The 21,841-nt window shown below is 39.3% G+C and overlaps 1 protein-coding gene across 2 annotated transcripts in view; it reads right to left on the reverse strand.

The window, feature by feature from the left end:
- LOC124615365 (TRPL translocation defect protein 14) overlaps nucleotides 1-21,841 on the reverse strand; it is a 164,509-nt gene that overhangs the window by 65,943 nt on the left and 76,725 nt on the right. The window contains exon 5 of one of the 2 annotated variants that reach the window (XM_047143187.1): nucleotides 605-676. The exons of the other annotated variant lie outside the window; for it this stretch is intronic. Within the exon in view, the coding sequence (XP_046999143.1) occupies nucleotides 605-676 (72 nt within the window). The remainder of the gene's footprint in view (nucleotides 1-604; nucleotides 677-21,841) is intronic. 2 annotated transcript variants of the gene reach the window in all.

A 21,841-nucleotide genomic window follows, 5' to 3' on the forward strand; every position in this document is an offset into this window, starting at 1 on the left:
GACTTCTCCATTTCACCTATTTTAAAACATGTTTACTTATCTTCTGTATTTTTAAGCAGGATTCCACATGTATGTATGTAGTACATATTAATACCACTGTTACTTTCTATTTATAACTAGTTCAATATAAAGGAATATTGTACAAATCTCGATTTGCTTAGCTATTCACGAGAATAAATGTGACAGCATTCTGTAAGGTATAAAATGAATTCAATTCAAATTCAACAAGGAGAGTATTGGGATATAAAGCTTTGTGGGATTATATACCAGTCACCCCGTTTCTACAGAGTGAGTGTTTCCTTAACTTACTAGCATCTTACACAGCTTGTGTAGCGTAATTTTGCTTGTCCATTGTGTAATACTGGGGAAAATGTCAGTAAATAGCAGCTGCTTCTGCTGCAACATTAAAGAGTGTGAGTGTGTGTGTGTGTGTGTGTGTGTGTGTGTGTGTGTGTGTGTGTGTGTGTCTAGCACCCTACATACGTATCTCAAATGAACTAGACAACAATACTAATCCATTCTGTAGCACAAAGCATTAACTACAATCAAAATTATTGTCCTTTAAATGGCACACAGCAAGCAGTTAGGGGGAGGCCAGACTCACCCTCACTACTGTTGCCATGTCCAGTGCACTTCGCCACACAAATTGGACACGAGTGAGGTACGAACGCCAACACTAGAACAAGTAATCATCACTAGCAAGATTCACCTAGACCAATTCTAGTTTCTCTTGCCATTGTCTTTTCCAATTGTAATCAGGTGGCTACAACTCCCCTTTCCCTCATGAGTGAAAAGTCAGCTTCATTATCTGCCACTGTACATCAATAATAATATTACAATCTTAAAATTTCTGAATACTTTGCTATCCCAGTAGCCTCACTGTCCAATCTAAGCAGTTCGTACAAAACCTCATATCCCACAGAAGTGTTAATAGTACCTTTATCATTTTCAAGAAGCTAAAATCTGTATCTTTGCATTACCAATGTTAAAAATACTATCTGAATCGTCCAGCAGAAATTGCACTTAAACCTAAACTTAAAAATTAAATTTATACTTGCAAGCTACATGCCACACTGAAAAAATACAGACAGTAATAGCAAGACAACATAAATTACCGAATTGCCATGTAATTTACTGTGTTACAATGGAACACTTGAAACCACAATAGTATTCTACCTTCTGATACAATAAATGGTTTCACAAATCACTGCAGAAAATACTGAAGCCTGTACAGATTTTTGTTATTCAGAGTATCACATTTCCCTGTTATCCCACATACAAACACACACACTATTCTTTTAATACTGGTCAGTATTCACTGGAATAAAAGATCGTCTATATTTCAGATGACTACTTTACTTTCTAAATTTTCTTTAGCATCAATTACACACAAAACATTCAAGAAAATATAAAAGAAAAGCTAACACTCAAGGAAACAGAAAATTCGCTGGGTATAACTTCACATACGTGCACTGTCCTCTATCCTTTTGCTCTCTTACACAAGCAAATAAAATGATTCACAGCAAATCATAACTGCTGCAGTGCCAAATGCAGAATCACAAAAAATGCATGTCTGAAGGTTAATATGGTCACTCATCAACAAACTGAATAAAAATACAAACTTAAATGATGCATGCATTATCAGAATAATATTATCCTAAACTGTTGCACAATAAATACAAAGGTCAATGAACGTAACACTATCACATACTTCAGTCACTCTTGCAATAGGATTACTTGCCACAATATGGAAGAATGTGGTATGAGGCCACTAAGGCAAAGTAGAATTTTTTTGTACATTGCATGAAATGCAACTTTCCTGTTTTATATATGAGTGCCCCACATTTTCAATAAAAATTGAAACTGTTACGTCTTGCCTTTTTCATGATAGTATGTCAAGTATAAGTGTTGTCTTCTGTACGTCGTACACAATAGAATGACATACTGTAATACAGAAAATATGCAAGTTTGGAATTTGAAAGCTTTCAGTTACATTTATATTCCTGTTTGTCATTCTTGACGCAGTTTAGGAATCATAATTAGTTCTCAGAAAGGTGGAGTGAAGTTGTCACCAACCTGAAGTTTCATTTTAAAACCAAACTGCTTTACTAGGTGCAATCCTATTGGAGGTGGTATGCCCTTGCCTTCCTCTGACCTTTGAACTGATGTACCTAGTCATTTAAAAGAGAGACCAACAGTTTAACAAGGACTATGAACCAACTCCGGCAGTTTTCACAGTAAAAAACATTGTCAAAAGTGAAAGAAGTCACCAGGAATCAAACTACAGACCTTCGGGAAAATAAACTAGCACTTAACCACCGAGTCATACTATCAACACAAAACTTCTGTAACTGACATATACAATACTAAGTATGACTGGATAAGCCTTACTTTCCTACAGTACAACATATGATTCGTTGGATGTTGAATATGTAACTAATAGTGTTTTTTTACACAGTTTTCCATTACACCCAGCTATGAAAATCTTAAGATGCCTCCTTAATTTCATATGCAATGTGTCTCCCACAAAGCAGAGCCACCAAATTTAAGGAACTGTGACATAGGATTTAAAACATTTAAATTACGACTGCAAATCAGTAAGAAAGGAGAAAAGATATGACTAAAGAAAAATACATTTCGCTTAGAAAGTTTGAAAACTGTTAATGATATAAGCATGTTTCTTTTAATAGCATCTATTGTGTATTCATTTGCATCACAATGTTTTAACCATGTCTTAGGTGCAGCAAATGTGAAGTAACTATAACATATAGGAAGCAGAATTTATAATTAGGCTCTGTCACTTCCTCTTCCAATGCAAGTATGTGTCACAGTCTGCCCAAAGGTGACAAATTCTACGTTTTACAAAACACTGAAACTTGAAAATGTACTTTGAAAATGTCAGTATTTCCCAAATTCAATGACAAAAGACTTATTCTGAAAAGCTGCTACAACAATTTGTTTTAAACATTTCACTCAAGGTCACAGTTCCTCAAATAGGAAACCAAAGCAAACTACATAAAGAAAAAGAAAACTCAGCAGCTACGAACCTCCGAGTCAAGCATGTTTTTTATGTTATGCATTTCCTTGAAATGCAATGTAGTTTCCCCACCAATCTGCAGTGTTGTCACACTACATCTTAAGCATGATATAAGTAACATACGAAACAGCAAATTACCACCACATGTAAAATACTTTCTCAATAAGCTTTTATGCATCCCTCTTTTAATCCCAGAGATAAATATTACTCTTATGCTGAAAAATTTGTTTAAAAATGCCAATAAAAAGGCATTCATCTATTTTTTGTGTTAATTATTTTTCCCATGAAGACAACAAAATGGGGTGATTGATTTAGTGGAAAGTATTGGAAAATTCCTTGCACAAAAAAGAATACTTGCCTGAATACCACCTGTAAATATTTAATCATACTGAAACTATTTAACATCCCACCATCTGCAATCCAGTATGCAAAATCTGTAGGCTTCTTTAGCAATAAAAGGGGAGAGGGAGGGAGGAGTACCTAAGTTCTTAAGCATGAGTCAAGACCACACACACACACGACCCCACACACACACACACACGACCACACACACACACACACACACGACCACACACACACACACACACACACGACCACACACACACACACACACACACGACCACACACACACACACACGACCACACACACACACACACGACCACACACACGACCACACACACGACCACACACACGACCACACACACGACCACACACACGACCACACACACGACCACACACACGACCACACACACACACGACCACACACACACACGACCACACACACGACCACACACACGACCACACACACGACCACACACACGACCACACACACACACGACCACACACGACCACACACACACGACCACACACGACCACACACACACGACCACACACACACACACACACACACACACACACACACACACACACACACACACACACACACACACACACACACCTGCAAGGTGTTATACCCAAGCCAGGGAAATTCTTTTTCAGTGTTGAATAGACCACACGCAGCCTGTGTTAATCAATACAATCTCTTCAATCAGCTGAACAGTATCCAACGTCAATACCAAAACCAAACTGCTCTGTGATGGCTATGTTCTGCAGATACAGGAAATCTAAGAGGAGTGATTTTTATGCACCTAGTAGAAGACAAAAACTACTGACTTGAAGAAAGAGTTAGTTCTCTTTTTTTGACAGGTTGGTAATAGCCACGCTCTTCCATATGAACAGGAAGCAGCATTCCTTCCAAAAATAAAAATTCCTGCCAAGGATTTAGAAATGAGGGGGAACAGGAACAGGATTTTTGAATTATGGTTTAGCACCATTACAAGATTGAGCTTTTGGATTTGTTAATTAGTCTAACAACAAGCAGTTTAAATCTGGCACCATAGTTGGTCCCGAGTTCTAGTGCAAGGCTGTTCATATTCTCTTGCCCACAGAATAGTGCCATTTATCTTTAGAAGATGGCATGTTCAAATAAGCTCCTTACAAGAGATACTCATGTCTTTTTGATTGGACAGTCCAGGTTGTACAGTACTATGTACATTTGCAATTCTGTGTGTGAAGCACTAGACTGCACTGCACTACTTCATGTCACTTTCTGTCTGGAATGTGAATGTTATCTGTGTTGTGCCTCAGCAGTTTCCTGATGACACCTCTTCCAACTACACTGCTGGGTTGAAAGTGACAGGATTGTGGTCTGAATCTGAATTATTACGTATCAGGGGTTCACACGCCTATATGGTCCATTGAAAAACAAATATATCTCTACTAACTTCTCAGACACTGATAAAGAGATTCCATTCATTAGGGGGAATAATACTGATCACATCGCTTTGTCATATGAATTTGTGGTGTCATGGATGAACATCTACACCATGCCAAACCTTCCCATGCCAAATCTTAAAACTTCCACTGACTACTTTACCCACAGCATAAAGTGCATCAAAGGCTCTCTGTAGGCATGTGTGCTATGGGTCCTGTAGATTACTCTCTTTTGTAAAGGGAATACAACTAGAAGCTTTCATGTGACGTGTCGACAAGTACAGAGCCCCACCATGTAAGCCAGCCTATTTTTCAATTCTGAAAACAATAGTTTTGTTTATCCTGGTTATGCTGTCAAATATTAAGGCAATGTAAATGGTATCACCATCCAATGAGTGTTCTAATTAATACATTTCAGCAAGAATACCTCTGTTGTTTCTCAGTAATACAAGAAATGGCAGCTGGTTCTAAGGGCCCTTTACTAGAACAGAGAGGCAAGCTGATTACACGAAAATTAGCATGATGACAGCGCCTGATGCTTGGCTTATTTTTCTTGTGATAAACATTCACATTACAGTTGTGAAATAGTCCTAAGAATAATAGCTTGTGAACACATTGGCAGCACATTTTTGATAATAAGGGAGTAGTCATAGTGGTGGCACAAAGAAAAACCAACAAATGGCTATATTTTGCATGCAATAGTCTCATACTATTCCTGGAGACAATGAAATAAACTCATATTTACAAACACACTGTTTTCAGTGCTCACAGCGACACTCCATAACACATCCACTACTTTTTTTCTTAATAAGCTGAGTAGCGGACTCTGCTCTTTGCTTCGATTAAGTCCAGCTGGTTCCATAATAAACTCAACGCTTGAAAACAATATTGGTCTTATGATAATTACAATTTGGTGGTAGTCCATAAGGAAGTGCTTGACAATTGTTTATTCAATGGCTCAAGTTTGGCATTACACCTATGTTCTTTGGGTTTATCCTTGAGAGTCTTACAGTCAGTCAGACATAAGACATGCCACAATGACATGTTGAAAGATAAAATAATCATTTTTTGAGTCTCTTATTGTCTTTAAAATTTCAGTTTTTCTCTACATTTGAAGATTTTCTGCTGCTGTCAGGAATTCATACAAGCTGTATCAACAATATTTGGTAAATTCAAGAAACATGACTTGTTAACAGTTTCAGGCAATCCTGATAGTTATTTCCTTCTGAGTAGCTTTCTCTCACACCTGTTTCTGTACCTGACTATGAGCAAGTCTGCCATGGCTCCGCTGAACAGTGGAGGTGTAGAGGAATACCAGGTCATGACCCTCAGTCTACAACTGCAGTGCAGCTCTTTCAAGCGTAGTATCATTCTCAGGCCATCTTCTCCTCCACCTCACAGGTAAGGCCAGACCTGGCTTGGTCATCGTTGGACTGAGAATGCAAAAAGGAGCGGGAAGATACATCACAGAATATACACAGACAATGTAACACAGCTCTATTCTCAGAATAATTCAAAACAGCAAATCAGATGTTTACTTTTACGAGGGTGGTTTGAAAAGTTCTCAGAATGGCATAGAAAAAAAAGCACTTAAATCAATGAAACTTTTTTTATTTTTCAATGTAGTCTCCTTGTAGATTAATGTACTTGGTCTACCGATGTTCGAGTGCCTTGATCCCATCTCAAAAATGAGTTTCCTCCAGGCCTGCAATATAGTTGTCAACTCTGGCTGTCAATCCTTCATTTGAAGTGAATCTTCGTCCACCAAGAAAAATTTTCAGTTTTGGGAAGAGATAGAAGTCTGATGGGGCCATATGAAGTGAACAAGGCGGGTGTGGCAACAATTCATACCTTAGATTGTGTAATTTTGCCATGGCGAAGGCATGTGTGCGGAAGTGCATTGTCTTGATGGAAGATGACTTTCTTCCTTGCTAAACCTGGCCTTTTTTCGCATTTCTATTGTTGCAATTTGTCCAAGAAGTTAGCGTAGTATTCTCCAGTAATTGTTTGCCCAGTAGGGAGATAATACACTAACAGAATCCCCTTCACATCCCAGAACATTGATGCCTTGACCTTTCCCGCCGAAGGAATTGTCTTTGCTTTCTTTGGTGGCGTAGTATCACCATGTTTCCACTGCTTTGACTGTTGTTTTGTCTCTGGGGTGTAGTAGTGCACCCAAATTTGATCTGTGACCACAAACCGGCACAAAAAAAATCTTGTTTGTTTCTCCTAAAACAGGCCATTTTTCTGACATGTCCATTCTCATACATTTTTTACCCTGCATCAAGAGTTGCAGCTCCCATCTTGCAGATAATTTTTTCATTTCTAATTCTTCACTTAAAATGTGACATACCCCTTCAGATGACATCTCGCAAGCATGAGCAATTTCACGCACTTTCAATCGGCGATCCTCCATGACCATTTTGTACACTTTTGCAATGATTTCTGGAGTAGCGACACATCTTGGCCGACCACAGCGCAGATCTCCATCTAAGCTTCCCAACCAAATTTAAATTCATTTGTCCGCTTGGCAACAGTTGAACATGAAGGAGCAGAGTCCCCCAGTGTATTCTGGTAGTCAGCATGAATGTCCTTTGTTTTCATACCTTCCTTTACGAAGTACTTAATCACTGCTCGAATCTTTTTTTCCCCATCTTTTTGTGCCACCTCACCCTCCTTGCGCTCTGCTCTCTGCCTGTGCACCAACTGGTATTTTCCCCCTTCTGCTCCACATCTCCCTCTCCCATCTCCCACAGCCTCCCAGCATAGCACCTAGTACCCCTCTCCTGGCACAGCTAGTTCCTATATGGTCTGTCAAACAGCAATGATTCCTCTTCCCCATATGTACCCTGCTCTACCTCCCCTTTCCCCACCCCACCCCACCCCATTCCACATTGTTGCTCCTGTTCCACACATTTCACTAGCTTTCTGGCCAGAAAGGCTGGAGAAAGCAGTTACGTGTGTGTGACGTGTAATTGCTTGTGTGAATGTGGGTACATTTTTCATTTCTGAAGGAGGCCATGCCCGAAAGGTTATATGTAACGGTCTTTTTTGTCATGGCTGTCTGCAACAGTGTGTGTCATCTTTGTGGTGAGCAGCAATCTATACTTTCATAATACTGGTAATATTCCAACCTGGATTTTCCTTTGTTTAATTTGATCTTGTTGCTATGTAGATTTTTGCTGCTTCAAATGTTCAGTTTGTAGGATAAAGTACTCATTTTTACGATCTCCTGGAGCTCTGTTAATGTTATTTGGCTATGCTTGCTTTGACATTGGGTCAGCCCTATGAATCACCATCCTCGGCATAAGATTTCCTTGGGAGTGATTAAAACAGCTTCAGAGAATAATATTTCAATTTAAAAAAGAACAATTGTTATTAATGAATTGTAGTAACCTAAATATTTACTACTGTTCCAAACTGCTGGAGGATCAATCTTATGAAGTAACAATGAGAATGTACATGATCTAGGCTGGATTCAGGGCTACACAGCTATTAATGTGTGGCATTTCCTAACTCCCTCAGGAGGCAACTTGATTGGTTTTCAAAAGTGTTTCTTTCTATGTTCTCTTAAAAAGGTCGGTGAGATTGGGTGCTATCACAGAGCTGTCAAACCGGGAGTGTTTCACCATTGCCTGGACAATCTTTACCAGACAACAGTTTTCACTGTGATAGTTAAAATGTACTACACCAATAGCACAAATTAGTCTTATTTACTATGTACTTGTGTAAGCAGTTGATAAAGGCCAATAAAACACACAAATTTTCTTCATTTGTTCTCTTTCTACATACTTTAGTATAACGACTCAGCTAAAATTTTCTTTTGATAAATTGCACAGAAACTCCATGAAGTTACATCCGACTCTGGAATCTGTATGCCTCTTCATGGAACGGGTTGCCTCCTGTAATTGAGCTCTAGTCCTTTCCATCCAAATTGAGCTACCTATTCTGTATTGTCATTCTAAGACAATCTTTTGTTCATCAGCGGTCCTCGCTTTCTCACATTGCGGTTTATGGTTGAAGTGCTTCGACTCTCAGAAAAATTCTGCAAGTAGCAGTCCTTCAGGTGTTATCTCAATTGGAGCTATCCAGTTGACAAGATGTGTCACTTCAAGGGGCACATCAACATTTTTGACGGGAGCTTCACAATTTTCTATGCTTTCCACTCCTAGTGAGGTAAAGCTGTGGCAAAATACTAGTTGTATTCAGTGTTGTGTTTCAATGTCAATTGGGGTTCACTCTTGTCCCCTTTAGGTGGGTAGAATGTCAAATGGGCCCACTTGGAACAGGAGAGGCACCACAGGACTTTCACAAATAAATTCATAAAACTTTGTCAGCTTGACCAGGAAGGATTCAGGATTCACACTCATAGCAGTGGAATTTCTAAAACAAAACAAAATAGTTTTTTTTTTTAACATGTGAAATTTCATAATTTTTTTATTTACTATTGGCTGCATTTGTTGCTATATGTACACTTTTCTTCATAAGTAAGAGATATTTTTCTTCGATGAATTTTACACAGCATACAAACCATACTTACAGGTGTAGTAAACTCTAGAACTTATTTCATTCATGAAAAAATGAATGAGCTGTTACATTTTAAACTTCATGTTAAGAAAAACTCAAATTTTATAATTAATTATCTCAATTTTTACCACAGCTTTTAATAGATTTGGAAAATTTTACAGTATTGCATTAACGAGTTTGTGTTAAATAAGCATATAAAGTTTGAAAGTAATAGGATATTTATTTTTGATGTTACATGTACCTATGTACAGAAATTGGGTTTTGCGGAAAATGGCCGTTAAAGTTTCTGCTTGTATTGGGCATTCTTTTAGAACTGTCAAGCACATGAGCAGGTTCTTTTTCATTTTCTGGATCAGTTTTCTTCCTTTTCACATTCTTATGATGCACTCTTCTTGGTTTTATCACCTCCAAAAACGATTTGTCTGCTGTCACTACACGCTCTCTGTCTATCACACACAAAGCTTTGATGCAGTTCACTCCGGACTTAATTCCCATTTACTCTAAAACATATTTCCTGCTTTGCACAACATCATTAAAACATGAAACTGCATCATGAACAACAATATCAAGTGCATTTCTTCCCACAAATATGGTTTTTGGCAGTCTTTCCCATACATATGGGCTAAAACTTTCATTTGGGTTTTGGGTACCGCCATTAAGACCTTTGCAAGATCCCTGTTCATAGGTTTGATGGCCTCCATTATAGCAGTTGGTACAGAATTCATGTGATGGTATTCTTCACCACCAGCAATTGATCTTTGGTAGTAACACCACGATTCACTTCCTTTTGGGCACTAGTTGCAGATAGGGGTTATTGTCTGTGGACATTTTGTGGAAGTATAAGGCCCAAACCACTTGCTTCATATTTTTCTAGTCCCCTTAGTGCCAAGCCATAATATGTATGTAGCTTGTCCATTTCTGAATCCATCAGTCGCCCTTTTCTGAATCCATCAGTCGCCCTTTTCTGAATCCATCAGTCGCCCTTTTCTGAATCCATCAGTCGCCCTCTCCCTTTTATTCCCTTCCCATCAGATAATTTCTTTCCTGACACAGCTTGTCTCAGCCTTGTAAGTCTAGTGCCAAGTTTTTTCTTTACATGTCCCACACATTCTAACTTCTGCACAGTCTCCGCTCCACATGGAGCACGTTTCTGAACCTCAAGAAAATCTTTACTGTCACCATCACCAAGCTACTTCACATATCGCAGACCCCAAGAGGCAATAGATCTGGTAAACAAGCTGTCAACTCCCTGCACTTCCATACCTCCACTTGAGCCTTCATAGTTCATATTACATTCATGATATGGAATCCCTTTCACACAACTATGACAAAATTTGCTCAACACTTCAACATCTGGTACTTTGCCAGTGTCAACAGATGCTGTTGGGACAACACAATTCATTGAAGTAAGCCCTCTCTTTGCCAGGTACCATCAAAATTTGCCACTATGTTCCTGCCACTATCATTTTCAATAATATTCTTCTGCAGCACTTTTCATTGGTGATTCTGCAACATCTTTCACAGCCCCCAAGCAGTAATCCATAATATCTCTAAAATTTTCCTGGAGGTGGTGGAAGATTCATCACTGCACAAAGTGTTCTTGCTGCCTTCTGTCACCTACCAACACAGCACAGGCCATATGCTACCATCAAATTCACATAAAAACCTTTGTTTACATTTTTAATACTGTGCAAGACACGCCAATGTTGAATTTGCTGCATATCACAGATAAGTTTGTTGTAAGGTCTTTCCTGGTACACTCTTCTTCCACCAAATCAATGCTTGCACATAACATTGTCCAATATTTAACTGTGACAGTACATTATCACCAACAATAATATTACCCGAACCTTCAGATTCACAACCTCCATAACCTTCAGATTCACAACCTCCATTTTCATTGGCAACAAAAACAAGATTCCTTCTTGAAGCACTCGGCGGTGGTTTGTTTACCGGCTCTGAGCCACTGGTGTAACATTTGTACTAGCAGCCTTTACTGTGTATCTGTTGCTCTGGTGATGATGTCTACAGTTAAATCAATGAATTCTAGGCGTCCTGTGTGTCAATATGCCACAAACGAACACAAAACAACAGTCAAATGAAAATCGTTTTGAAATATACACCACCACACTGCAAGCCTTAATAATAATAATAATAATAATAATAATAATAATAATAATAATAATAATAAGCATTCAGATTCTACAGAGCGAAATACTCGTACAAGGAAGAACACTTTGCAAAGGGGTGTGGCACTGCAGCTTGGTACAGTTAAGGCAAAATAACATGCATTATAATCTCTGAAATATATATGTTTTATAAATCAAACTATTCAGGGAGATGTGCGCTACAGAATAGGCATATTTTTGAAAAACTGACATCCTACTCCCCCTAGTGACTTCATCTGTATTAAGAATGATTCACTCTCTTCATCCGACTGTACTCTCTCTCATATTTCCACACACACCAGTGTTCAATAAATTCTACCAAAAGAAGGGCATTGTTCTAATCTGTGCTACCTCTGTTGGTGTAAAGTTATCGAACAAGTTTCCTTTTCACACTGCAGAAAATTGTGATATACAAATTAGTTATGTAGTCAGTATACCTTAGTATGTGGAACATATTTTACCTTTCGCATTAACTTCGTTCCCTGTTATAAATAGCTGTAAAAGATTCTTCAAACAGTTCTTTAATTGGACTATTTATACTCTTGTTTCTGGATGTTTTCTTCAGGCCTCCTCCAGTTTAGTTAGTGATATACTTCTCTTAGTTGCATCTAAATCTACATTTGTTTCTGGCATGAAACCATATGGTATGTGTCAGAAAATACAACCGTATCAATGCCGTGTTGCTCTGCTTGTGGATGGTGCCCACAAATAATTAAAATATGCATTCACTGCTGAGATGGTTAGCACGCTTGTGATATCATGCACATCTACATCTATATGCATACTCTGCAATTCACACTTAAGTGCCTGGCAGAGGGTTCATCAAACCATTTTCATACTACTTCTCTACCATTGCACTCTCGAATGACGATGGGAAAAAGGAACCCCTAAATCTTTCCGTTCGAGCTCCGATTTCTATTATTTTATTATGATGATCATTTCTCACTACATAGGTGGGTGTCAACAAAATATTTTCGCATTCGGAAGAGAAAGTTGGTGAGATCTCGTCACAAAGAAAACCACCTTTGTTTCAGTGGCTGCCACCCCAACCTGCATATCATATCAGTGACATTCTCACCCCTATTGCGCGATAACACGAAACAGACTGCCCTTCTTTGCACTTTGTCGACGGCCTCCATCTATCCCACCTGGTGGGGATCCCACACCGCACAGCTATATTCCAGCAGAGGATGGACAAGTGTAATGTAGGCTGTCTCTTTAGTGGGTTTGTCGCATCTTCTAAGTGTTCTGCCAACAAAGTGCAGTCTGTTTCGGCTTCCCCACAATATTATCTATGTGGTCTTCGCAATTTAAGCTGCTCATAATTGTAATCCCTAGGTATTAGTCAAATTGACAGCCCTTAGATTTGTGCAGTTTATCATATACCCTAAATTTATTGGATTTCTTTTAGTACCCATGTGGATGACGTCACACTTTTCTTTGTTTAGTGCCTATTGCCACTTGCCACTTTTCGCACCATACAGAAATTCTCTCTAGATCATTTTGTAATTGCAATTCATCGTCATGATTTTACTAGATTGTGAATTACAGCATCATCTGCAAACAATCTAAGGGGGCTGCTCAGATTATCACCTAGATCAGGAAAAGACCTTTCGTCAAGTGAGCGGTTGTATACGATTGCTAAGAGGGGCACTACTGTGTCTGCATATTCTGAAAGGAACCTCACTGCTATACCATCTGGACTGGAAGACTCGCCTTTCTTTAGTGATTTGAGTTGTTTCACAACACCTAAGGTACCTACTTTTATGCCACTCATGCTAACAGCTGTCCTGGTTTTGAATTCTGGAATATTTACATCAACTCCTTTTGTGAAGGAATTACGGAAAACTGTATTTAGTAACTCCACTTTAGTGGCACCATCATCGGTATCATTTCCATCACTATCGCGCAGTGACTGTATTGACTGTTCTTTGCCACTGGTGTATTTTACATACGACCAGAATCTCTTTAGTTTTTCTACCATATTTTGAAACAATGTTTCATGTGGAAACTATTAACAGCATCTCACATTGACATCTGCACTAAATTTCAAGCTTCCGTGAAACTTAGCCAATTTTGCGTTCTTTTGAATTTGGCATGCTTTTTTCATTGCTATCAGTCCCATCTCTTATTAACTTATGCGGTATGAATCTATCTATTGCTGTCAGTCCTGTATCTTTGAATTTGAGCCATATCTGGTCTACACTTACATAATTAGCTTGGAAGGAATGGAGACTTGCTCTTAGGAAGGCATCAAGCGAATTTTTATCTGCTGTTTCAATAGATATAGTTTGCATTTATTTTTATGGTTTTGGTTGATATGGTTTTGAACCTCGCTACAATGACCTTGTGTCCACTAATCCCCATATCCTTTACGACGCTCTGTATTAGATCAGGATTATTTGTGGCTAAGAGGTCAAGTGTGTTTTCACAACCATTTACAGTTCGTATGGGCTCGTGAACTAATTGTTCAAAGTAATTCTCAGAAAAAGTATTTAGTACAATTTCGGAAGATGTTTTCTGTCTACCACCGGCTTTGAACATGCATTTTCGCCAACCAATGTCTGGTGGTGGTACAAATTTTCACTGCCAATATTTGGCTTGAAAAGGAAAAAGATGCGGGTTCTTGCAGCTCCTGATCAGTAGGCTGTATACTGACGACATAGATTACATTTAAAAATTTCCATATCGTTTCAGGAAACGAGAGTATGTTAAGTATTTGGTGATTTATCTACCATGTTGCTATGTTAAGCTCGGCAATCTATTTATAGCACCACCATCTCAAAAGAGTATACTATGTACTGGCATTAGGTATGGTTCTCACCCTCTCTAAAAAAGAAGAATCCCTGTGTTCTTCAGGCATTCATCCCACTGAGTAATGAAATATTTGGCACTGCCATGCAAGCTGCTCTGATGGCACTCTGTTGAATGACTTTCTTTGGTTAATGAAACACACAAAATTTAACTAGACAAGCAAAAGCCACTGCATGCTTCAAGTGTATTTACTAATTTTTCTCTTCAAGATGTTGACAGAATAGGTATGTTGGATGGTAGTAATATGTTTACTAAGAGCGTCAAAAGCAGATTCTCTGAATTTTAACAGTAAACTGCTTTACATTGTGCAATGATTTTCTGTATTGCCTTGAGTTTTAAGATGCCCACAAATATAATTGCCTGTTTGTTATGCATCAGACAGTGATACCAGTTGAAATTTAAAGACTGAAAACCTTTGCCTTTTCCATTATGTTTTTCGATGCTGTTACTCCTTTTTCTTATTGTTCTTGTAGGCATGTGAAAACCTGTGATCATGCGATTTGTTTTAGTACAACGGAGCTGATGATTTAAAGGTAATAAGTTGTACAAAGTATTACTTTATAAATTTGTGCTCTTGTCTCATGCATGTTTTTCTATTAATCTTTGCAAGACAGAAAACCTTGCGAGAACTCGACAATTAGTTCCAGATAATTGCGCTTACAAGAGGCTGCCGCTGTGTTCCGTTTTTATGGAGGTTCACTATCGAGGGTGGTGCAAAACAGATAACGTACCGAAGTTTATTACGATAGTAAATCTTACACATCGTCCACACATTGATGCCAGCACTGTCGGCGCCAGCATTCGTCAATTTTTATGGGACATGTTGACGCACAGATCGCGGCCAGTGCATTTGCGGTTTGAGCTTGAATAGTGTTGCTCCACTGTTCGTGAGATAAACAACGTTGGCGCCAATGTGTGGTCAGGTTATCGATATTGGACCTATTCCTTTGATATCGGAATGCCGACATGCAACAGAGTAGTACCAATATTGAAGCCAACGTTGGTTCCAATATATTTCACCGATCCACACAATGGATGAACACTGTTGGCGCCAACGTTGGCACCAGTCTGTGAACCCGGCCTTAGCCATATTCCGCTTTATACTTCTGCTGATTTTAATATGACATATTCGTCGCTAAAGAAATTATAAAGCTGACTGTCGATTTGCTGCGTAGATTCAAAATCGTGCACAGCACAGCACTTTGTTATTGCTTATTATTACACCTACCTGCGTGCTGGAAAACTGTTCCTGAGTCGAGGCTTCCACAGATGAAATGGACAGTGTCACAAAATCTGTCACTTAAAGTACCGTATGAAAGTGAAAATTTATTTTTGAGTGTGATCAGCAGCTGTCACCTAACCCACCAGTCGTCCATCCGCCGTGGTTCTTCCTTGATTTCGCTACGATATTCCGCCGTTTCAACCTCCCCATATACATGTACATAGTTCGCCAACAGTTAGCGACGGCACAGTTACTGGTTATTGCATTGCTTTATGCTCGGTTTACACTAGCAAGTTATTGCAGCAATTTACATCCGCGGAGGAACTTGCCGCGCGATTTGCGAGTGTAAACATATCTCAAGACGACTTGCGACCGTAGCAATTTATTGCGGAAGTGACTTGCACACGTTTTCCGCTTCCAGTATAAACACCACGCAAGAAGTATCTGCAAGTAACTTGCAGCTTTTAGGATTTATTTCTATTTCTTGCAAGTAGGAAGCGCAAGTTATAGTTAGCATGTCGTCTGCATAACACTCATATTTAACATTTTACTTAATGTGGTGACTTAATTTTATTTAACCATCTTATGTATTATATGCAAACAAATTTCAGAAATGGGGAAGAAACGGGGTGGATGAAGCAGGATACAGAACATTTTATTGAAGCCGTGGCGAGCTACCCCGAAATACGGAACGTGCATAACCGAGACTTTAAGGATAGAGTGAAGAAGATGAGCGCATTAAATGAAATCTCGTCGATTTCGACACATCTATAAAAGAAGTACATAGAAAGTCTGTTTACTTAGCTTGTCACTTTCCATTTTATGAGCATTAGAAGAAAAAAACATTTTTATAAGCATATCATTCTGTAAAATGCAGTTTATTTCAATGCAAATTTAATTTCATCGTTGTGTTTTCACATACCTTCAAATAATTTTCCCTTTTCAAGACGTTAAAATGGCTCTACATACATCGGGTACGATCAGAGAAATCGTGCTGACGGGAATATGAAACAAGTACATTAGGGACTTTTATGAGTCTCCTACAAAGAAAAGATTTCAAAATTCAAACTTTTTTTGGTTGTATGTTTCACATAAATAAATGAAATGCCTATTTTATTCCTAGCTCACCGGTAGCTATAAACCAGAGTGACTAGCAAACGTTCTTTTGCTGAAATAGCAGTACCGAAGTTTGTGTCTCGTTTTGATATGACTGGCGTTGTTAACATCAACAAATATTCCAGATCATTTGAGGACATTCTGCAAAAGTTTTCAAAAGTATCCACGCTCTCGATACTAAGTTCTTGCAAAAGGCACCAATTTGCGATGTTCTCATTATCTACTCTCTAACCCAAATACTTCTCTTTTTCTTTTTCACGTTTTGCATTACAATTACAAGAGATGCAGCATATCTCACCCGCCTACTTGTCATTTTACACTTCGGCTCACACTTTTAGTGGTACTGAAAGCATATGTGAACAGTATCAGCAAGTTGTTGACGCAAGTTTCTTGCCAAAGAACTTGTGGAAGAATCTTGCTTAATTCTTGCGCTGCTGTGTAAACACAGCTGCAAGATGCTAGCAATAACTTTCAGTAATAACTTCTGCAAGCGACTTGCTAGTGTAAACCCAGCTTTAGATACGCGAATTTACACTTCACTCGGCTTGGTTGACTGTTTTTTTTTCCAGCTTTATTTCCATTTTGTGCAGGTGCGCTAAGTACGCCAACTGATTGAAATCCGGAAATGCCAATTACCATACACTATGCGGTATTGTTTTTTCTCGATGACGATGTAATATATACATAAAAGGAAATACGTGATTTTCAGCACTTAATCAGTAAGATGTGAAATACTTAAAATTATTTTAACATTTTAACAAACAATATATTTCACGTATTTTTAAGAGCATGATTGTTGTTTACTTGTTGAGAGCGATTTGCGGTTGGTGAATGTGGCATTCTTTAATTTCTTCATGCAGCAGAAAGCACACACTAATGCCTTACGAGTGGCAGATAGTACGGTTATGTACTTAACAAGTACTCATCGCCCTTTTTATGAATTAGTCCAGCTTCCATAGACTTTTCAATAAAAATCCTTAATTTCTCAACTATATTATGCATAGGTTCTTCGGAATGGGTTAGCAGACGAACGTGGTTTGCGATGTTAATCAGGTTTGATTTTACGCCTCTTTCACGGAGACGCAATATGGCTGTTGTTATTAGGTTTTCCTCAGTTGCCTGATGAACTGGTTTCGTATTTCTGATGGTGCGTGGAATGTCTTCATATCCTGCCCCCGTTTCCATTTTAAAGTGAACAGTTTCAGTGAATTACAACAGGAAAGAAATCTTCAATACCACAATAAATTTGAAGATACTGAAACAAACGAGGAAATAACAAAAACGTAACAGATCAATCTTTTTCAGAGTATAATTTTAATTACACAGAGAAAACAAATCTGGCACTTTAAAAGAAACCCACACAAATTATTTCGTTGCGCCATTCGTTTCCTGTTGTTACTCGATTCTAAATCAAGGGTAGCAACGTAAGTTTTTATATAGTAACTTACAAATCAATTCCATTTTCCCTCGCGGGAAATTGTCTGTTGCTTTTCCAAACGATTGGGGGTTCACTTAAATAACGAAACTATTGGTACATTCAAAACATCCGAAAGAGTTGCGCTCATGATCATTGGAGCTTCATGAATTAGACAATTACCCTACGAGTAAAGCAAACGTAGCTCAAAACGACTGTTGGATCTTCAAGATTCGAGATTTAAATAATTCTTAATAAAATGGAAAACTTCATACTACGTCTTGCCAAGAGGGTACAAATAAGGCGTACTTGGTCTCACTAAGCATTTTTTCATCATGCGAATGGCTCATGCAAGTTAATAAGAAACGTTTCTCAACCTGGGTTAACCAATTCATGTAACATTTCGCCATAAATACAGAGTCGTGAAACTTCATACGCAGTCAATTCACAATTTTGCAAGAATAAATTTTTTTCAGTAATAGTAATAATAAATAATAAATAAACCTGGATTAAAATGCATTCTTTTTAACTTACAGATAAGAATAGGCTTAAGGAACTTATTCGATATTAGTAACAATTCCTTTAAACTTACTTCATTAATACAATAACTTTCCTATAGGTGACGGTAATTTTTAACTGGAAAGGTGCTTGAACAGTTGGTTGTAATAAAAAAAGTTTCGGAGAATTTCAAAACATGGCTGAATACACAGTAAAAGAAAGAAATGGTTTTCGGAGGATTTCAAAATGTGACTGAATATACAGTAACCGGCCATAATTTATCATTATTTAACCTGGTAAATGCCTAAGCGAGTTTATAACTCTAGGAGTTACCATTCAGATATATATGGTTAGATACGTTTCAGCAACCAATTGGTATTAAAATCTTGAGACTATGTTCCGGGAGACGAAAATGACGTAGTGGCTGGATATTTTTTTAAGTAATTTGCAAGGTATTATTTTTGGACTTTAGAAGATAGGTGTAAACTATAAAAATATAAATATCTGTCATTGCTTGAGTCAAGCAATGTATTGCTTCCTCCTACGTTTAACCGAGGAAAAGACCATCAAGATAAAATTAGGATTCGAGACCACATGGAGGCTTACTAGCAATCTTTCTTCCCGCGAGGCATACGCGACTGGGAAATGGACAAGGTGGAGACGTGAGACTGGTACACAAAGTACCTTCCGCAATACACCGTGAGGTGGCTTGCCAAGTATGGACATGTTTGTATGGGCGCACGACAGCAACGGCCTTAGTGCTCGCGCGAAAACAGATTGAGACGAGTATCAGTAAAATACACAAAACGGGAAGAGAAAAAACAGCACGTAAAATACAGGTAACAAAAGTTGGAAAACTATGTGCGTACTCGCACAGAACCACGGAACGAAGTATTGAGTCAGCAGTAAAACATTAACGACACAGGAAGAAAGTGGTATAAGAAGCTAAGACAATATAGCAGATTGATGCGGCTGGCTTACCACAAGAATAAAAAAAGGAGAAGCTAGCCACTCTGGAACACACTAAAACCTCCAGCCCAAAAGTTTACGCAGTCCAGGCATCACGAAACTTTAAAACCTTAGTCACATTCGTCTCGTCATCAGCTAAAATAGAGGGCAGATCCCCACCAATATTTGCTTCTGCCCTTGCATCACGACATAAAATGCACTCTGTTAAAATATGGCGGACAGAGATGAGCACGCCACAAGCATCACAGAACGGGGGATTCTCTAGCCGTACTAAAAAGCTATGCGTGAGAGGGCAGTGCCAAATTGTAAGACGGGTGAGGGTCACTCCAACCCGTCTGAGCAACTGGCAGGAGGAACGCCACAGCCGGGTTGTTGATTTCAGCAACCACAGCTTACTGGCCGTCACAACCAGCCGTTCCTCATCCCACAACTGCATGCACTTCCTATGTAGTACAGCCTGCAAGGGAATAGGACACTGTGCCACATACTGTCCTCTGCAGGCCTCCTTGGCAGCCCGATCGGCCTGTTCACTTCCCCAGATCCCTACATGTCCTGGCATCCAGCAGAGTGACACCTGCTTACCTCCTGCCATTGGAGCACGTACAGTTGGTCATATATCAGCCGAACCAACTCCTCAGTTGGAGTACAGGTTCTGTAACGATTGTAAGGGACTAAGGAAATCCGAGCAGATGAGAAACCATTTGCCCCAAATACGACGCATCTGCTCCAGTGCCCTCAGGATCGCGTGGAGCTCCGCTGAGAAAACGGTATACTCGTCAGGAAGGCGAATCCTGGTGACATGGTTGGGGAACACGACAGAGCAGACAAGGGAATTCCCTTGGTTCAAATGGCTCTGAGCACTATGGGACTCAACTGCCGAGGTCATTAGTCCCCTAGAACTTAGAACTAGTTAAACCTAACTAACCTAAGGACATCACAAACATCCATGCCCGAGGCAGGATTCGAACCTGCGACCGTAGCGGTCCTACGGTTCCAGACTGCAGCGCCTTTAACCGCACGGCCACTTCGGCCGGCGGAATTCCCTTGTTTGGAGCCATCAGTGTACCGTAATGCATATCTAAAATGCTAAAAAACAGAGATTGAATTGTAAAATCTGACGTACGAGCTTTCTTAAGATTCGTCAAGTCTAAAAAGTGTGGGCTTCCAGAGAAGCCAAGGTGGAAATCTGCTTCCACCACGATGTAAAACATGAAGACCAACCACACCCATCTCTAGAAGGCAATGCTTTGCACAAATACCATAGGAACTCACTGCCTGTTGCCAGTTACGAAAACGCCTTTCCAGTGGAGGCTGAGCAATGGCATGGTAGGCGGGTGTCTATGGTGTGGACAGTGTTTTATATGCCTGGCAAACCGTAAGTAGCCGTCGCCGGACGTGAGGTGGCGGTTCACCATCCTCTGCACAGAGGGTTGGTATGGGGCTTGTTCTGAATGCCCAAGTTGGCCAACCGAATCCCTTCATGGTGCACCACGTCCAACATCTTTAAATAAGAAGGTCTCACTCCCATACAGCACTCACCCATAATCGAGCCGAGATCGCACATTTGCTCTGTAAAACCAGAGCAGACAAGTCCTGTTAGCTCCCCATGTACTCCAGCTAAGACATTTTAAAATAATACATAAAGCCTTAAGTGACCATTTTTTCAGGTTCTTAAGATATGGACCTTAGAGTCAAATATGAGTCCCAGGAACCTCACTGTGTCTTTAAAAGTGACAGTGTCCCTCATCTTCAACTCAAGAAAGTTTAAAATGGAACGAGAACGGTTAAATAGAAAACACACACAGACTTCTCGGCGTGAAACTTAAAACCACTCTTCTGCACCCATTTATACAAACATCGAAGAGTTAGTTGCAACTGACCTGTCGTTGTCTGGCTTGTTGTTGTTGTTGTTGGTCTTCAGTCCTGAGACTGGTTTGATGCAGCTCTCCATGCTACTCTATCCTGTGCAAGCTTCTTCATCTCCCAGTACCTACTGCAACCTACATCCTTCTGAATCTGCTTAGTGTATTCATCTATTGGTCTCCCTCTACGATTTTTACCCTCCACTCTGCCCTCCAATACTAAATTGGTGATCCACTGATGCCACAGAACATGTCCTACCAACCAATCCCTTCCTCTAGTCAAGTTGTGCCACAAACTCCTCTTCTCCCCAATTCTATTCAATACCTCCTCATTAGTTATGTGATCTATCCATCTAATCTTCAGCATTCTTCTGTAACACCACATTTCGAAAGCTTCTATTCTCTTCTTGTCCAAACTATTTATCGTCCATGTTTCACTT

The sequence above is a fragment of the Schistocerca americana genome, chromosome 1 (assembly GCF_021461395.2).
Source record: "Schistocerca americana isolate TAMUIC-IGC-003095 chromosome 1, iqSchAmer2.1, whole genome shotgun sequence".
Lineage (NCBI taxonomy): Eukaryota > Metazoa > Arthropoda > Insecta > Orthoptera > Acrididae > Schistocerca > Schistocerca americana.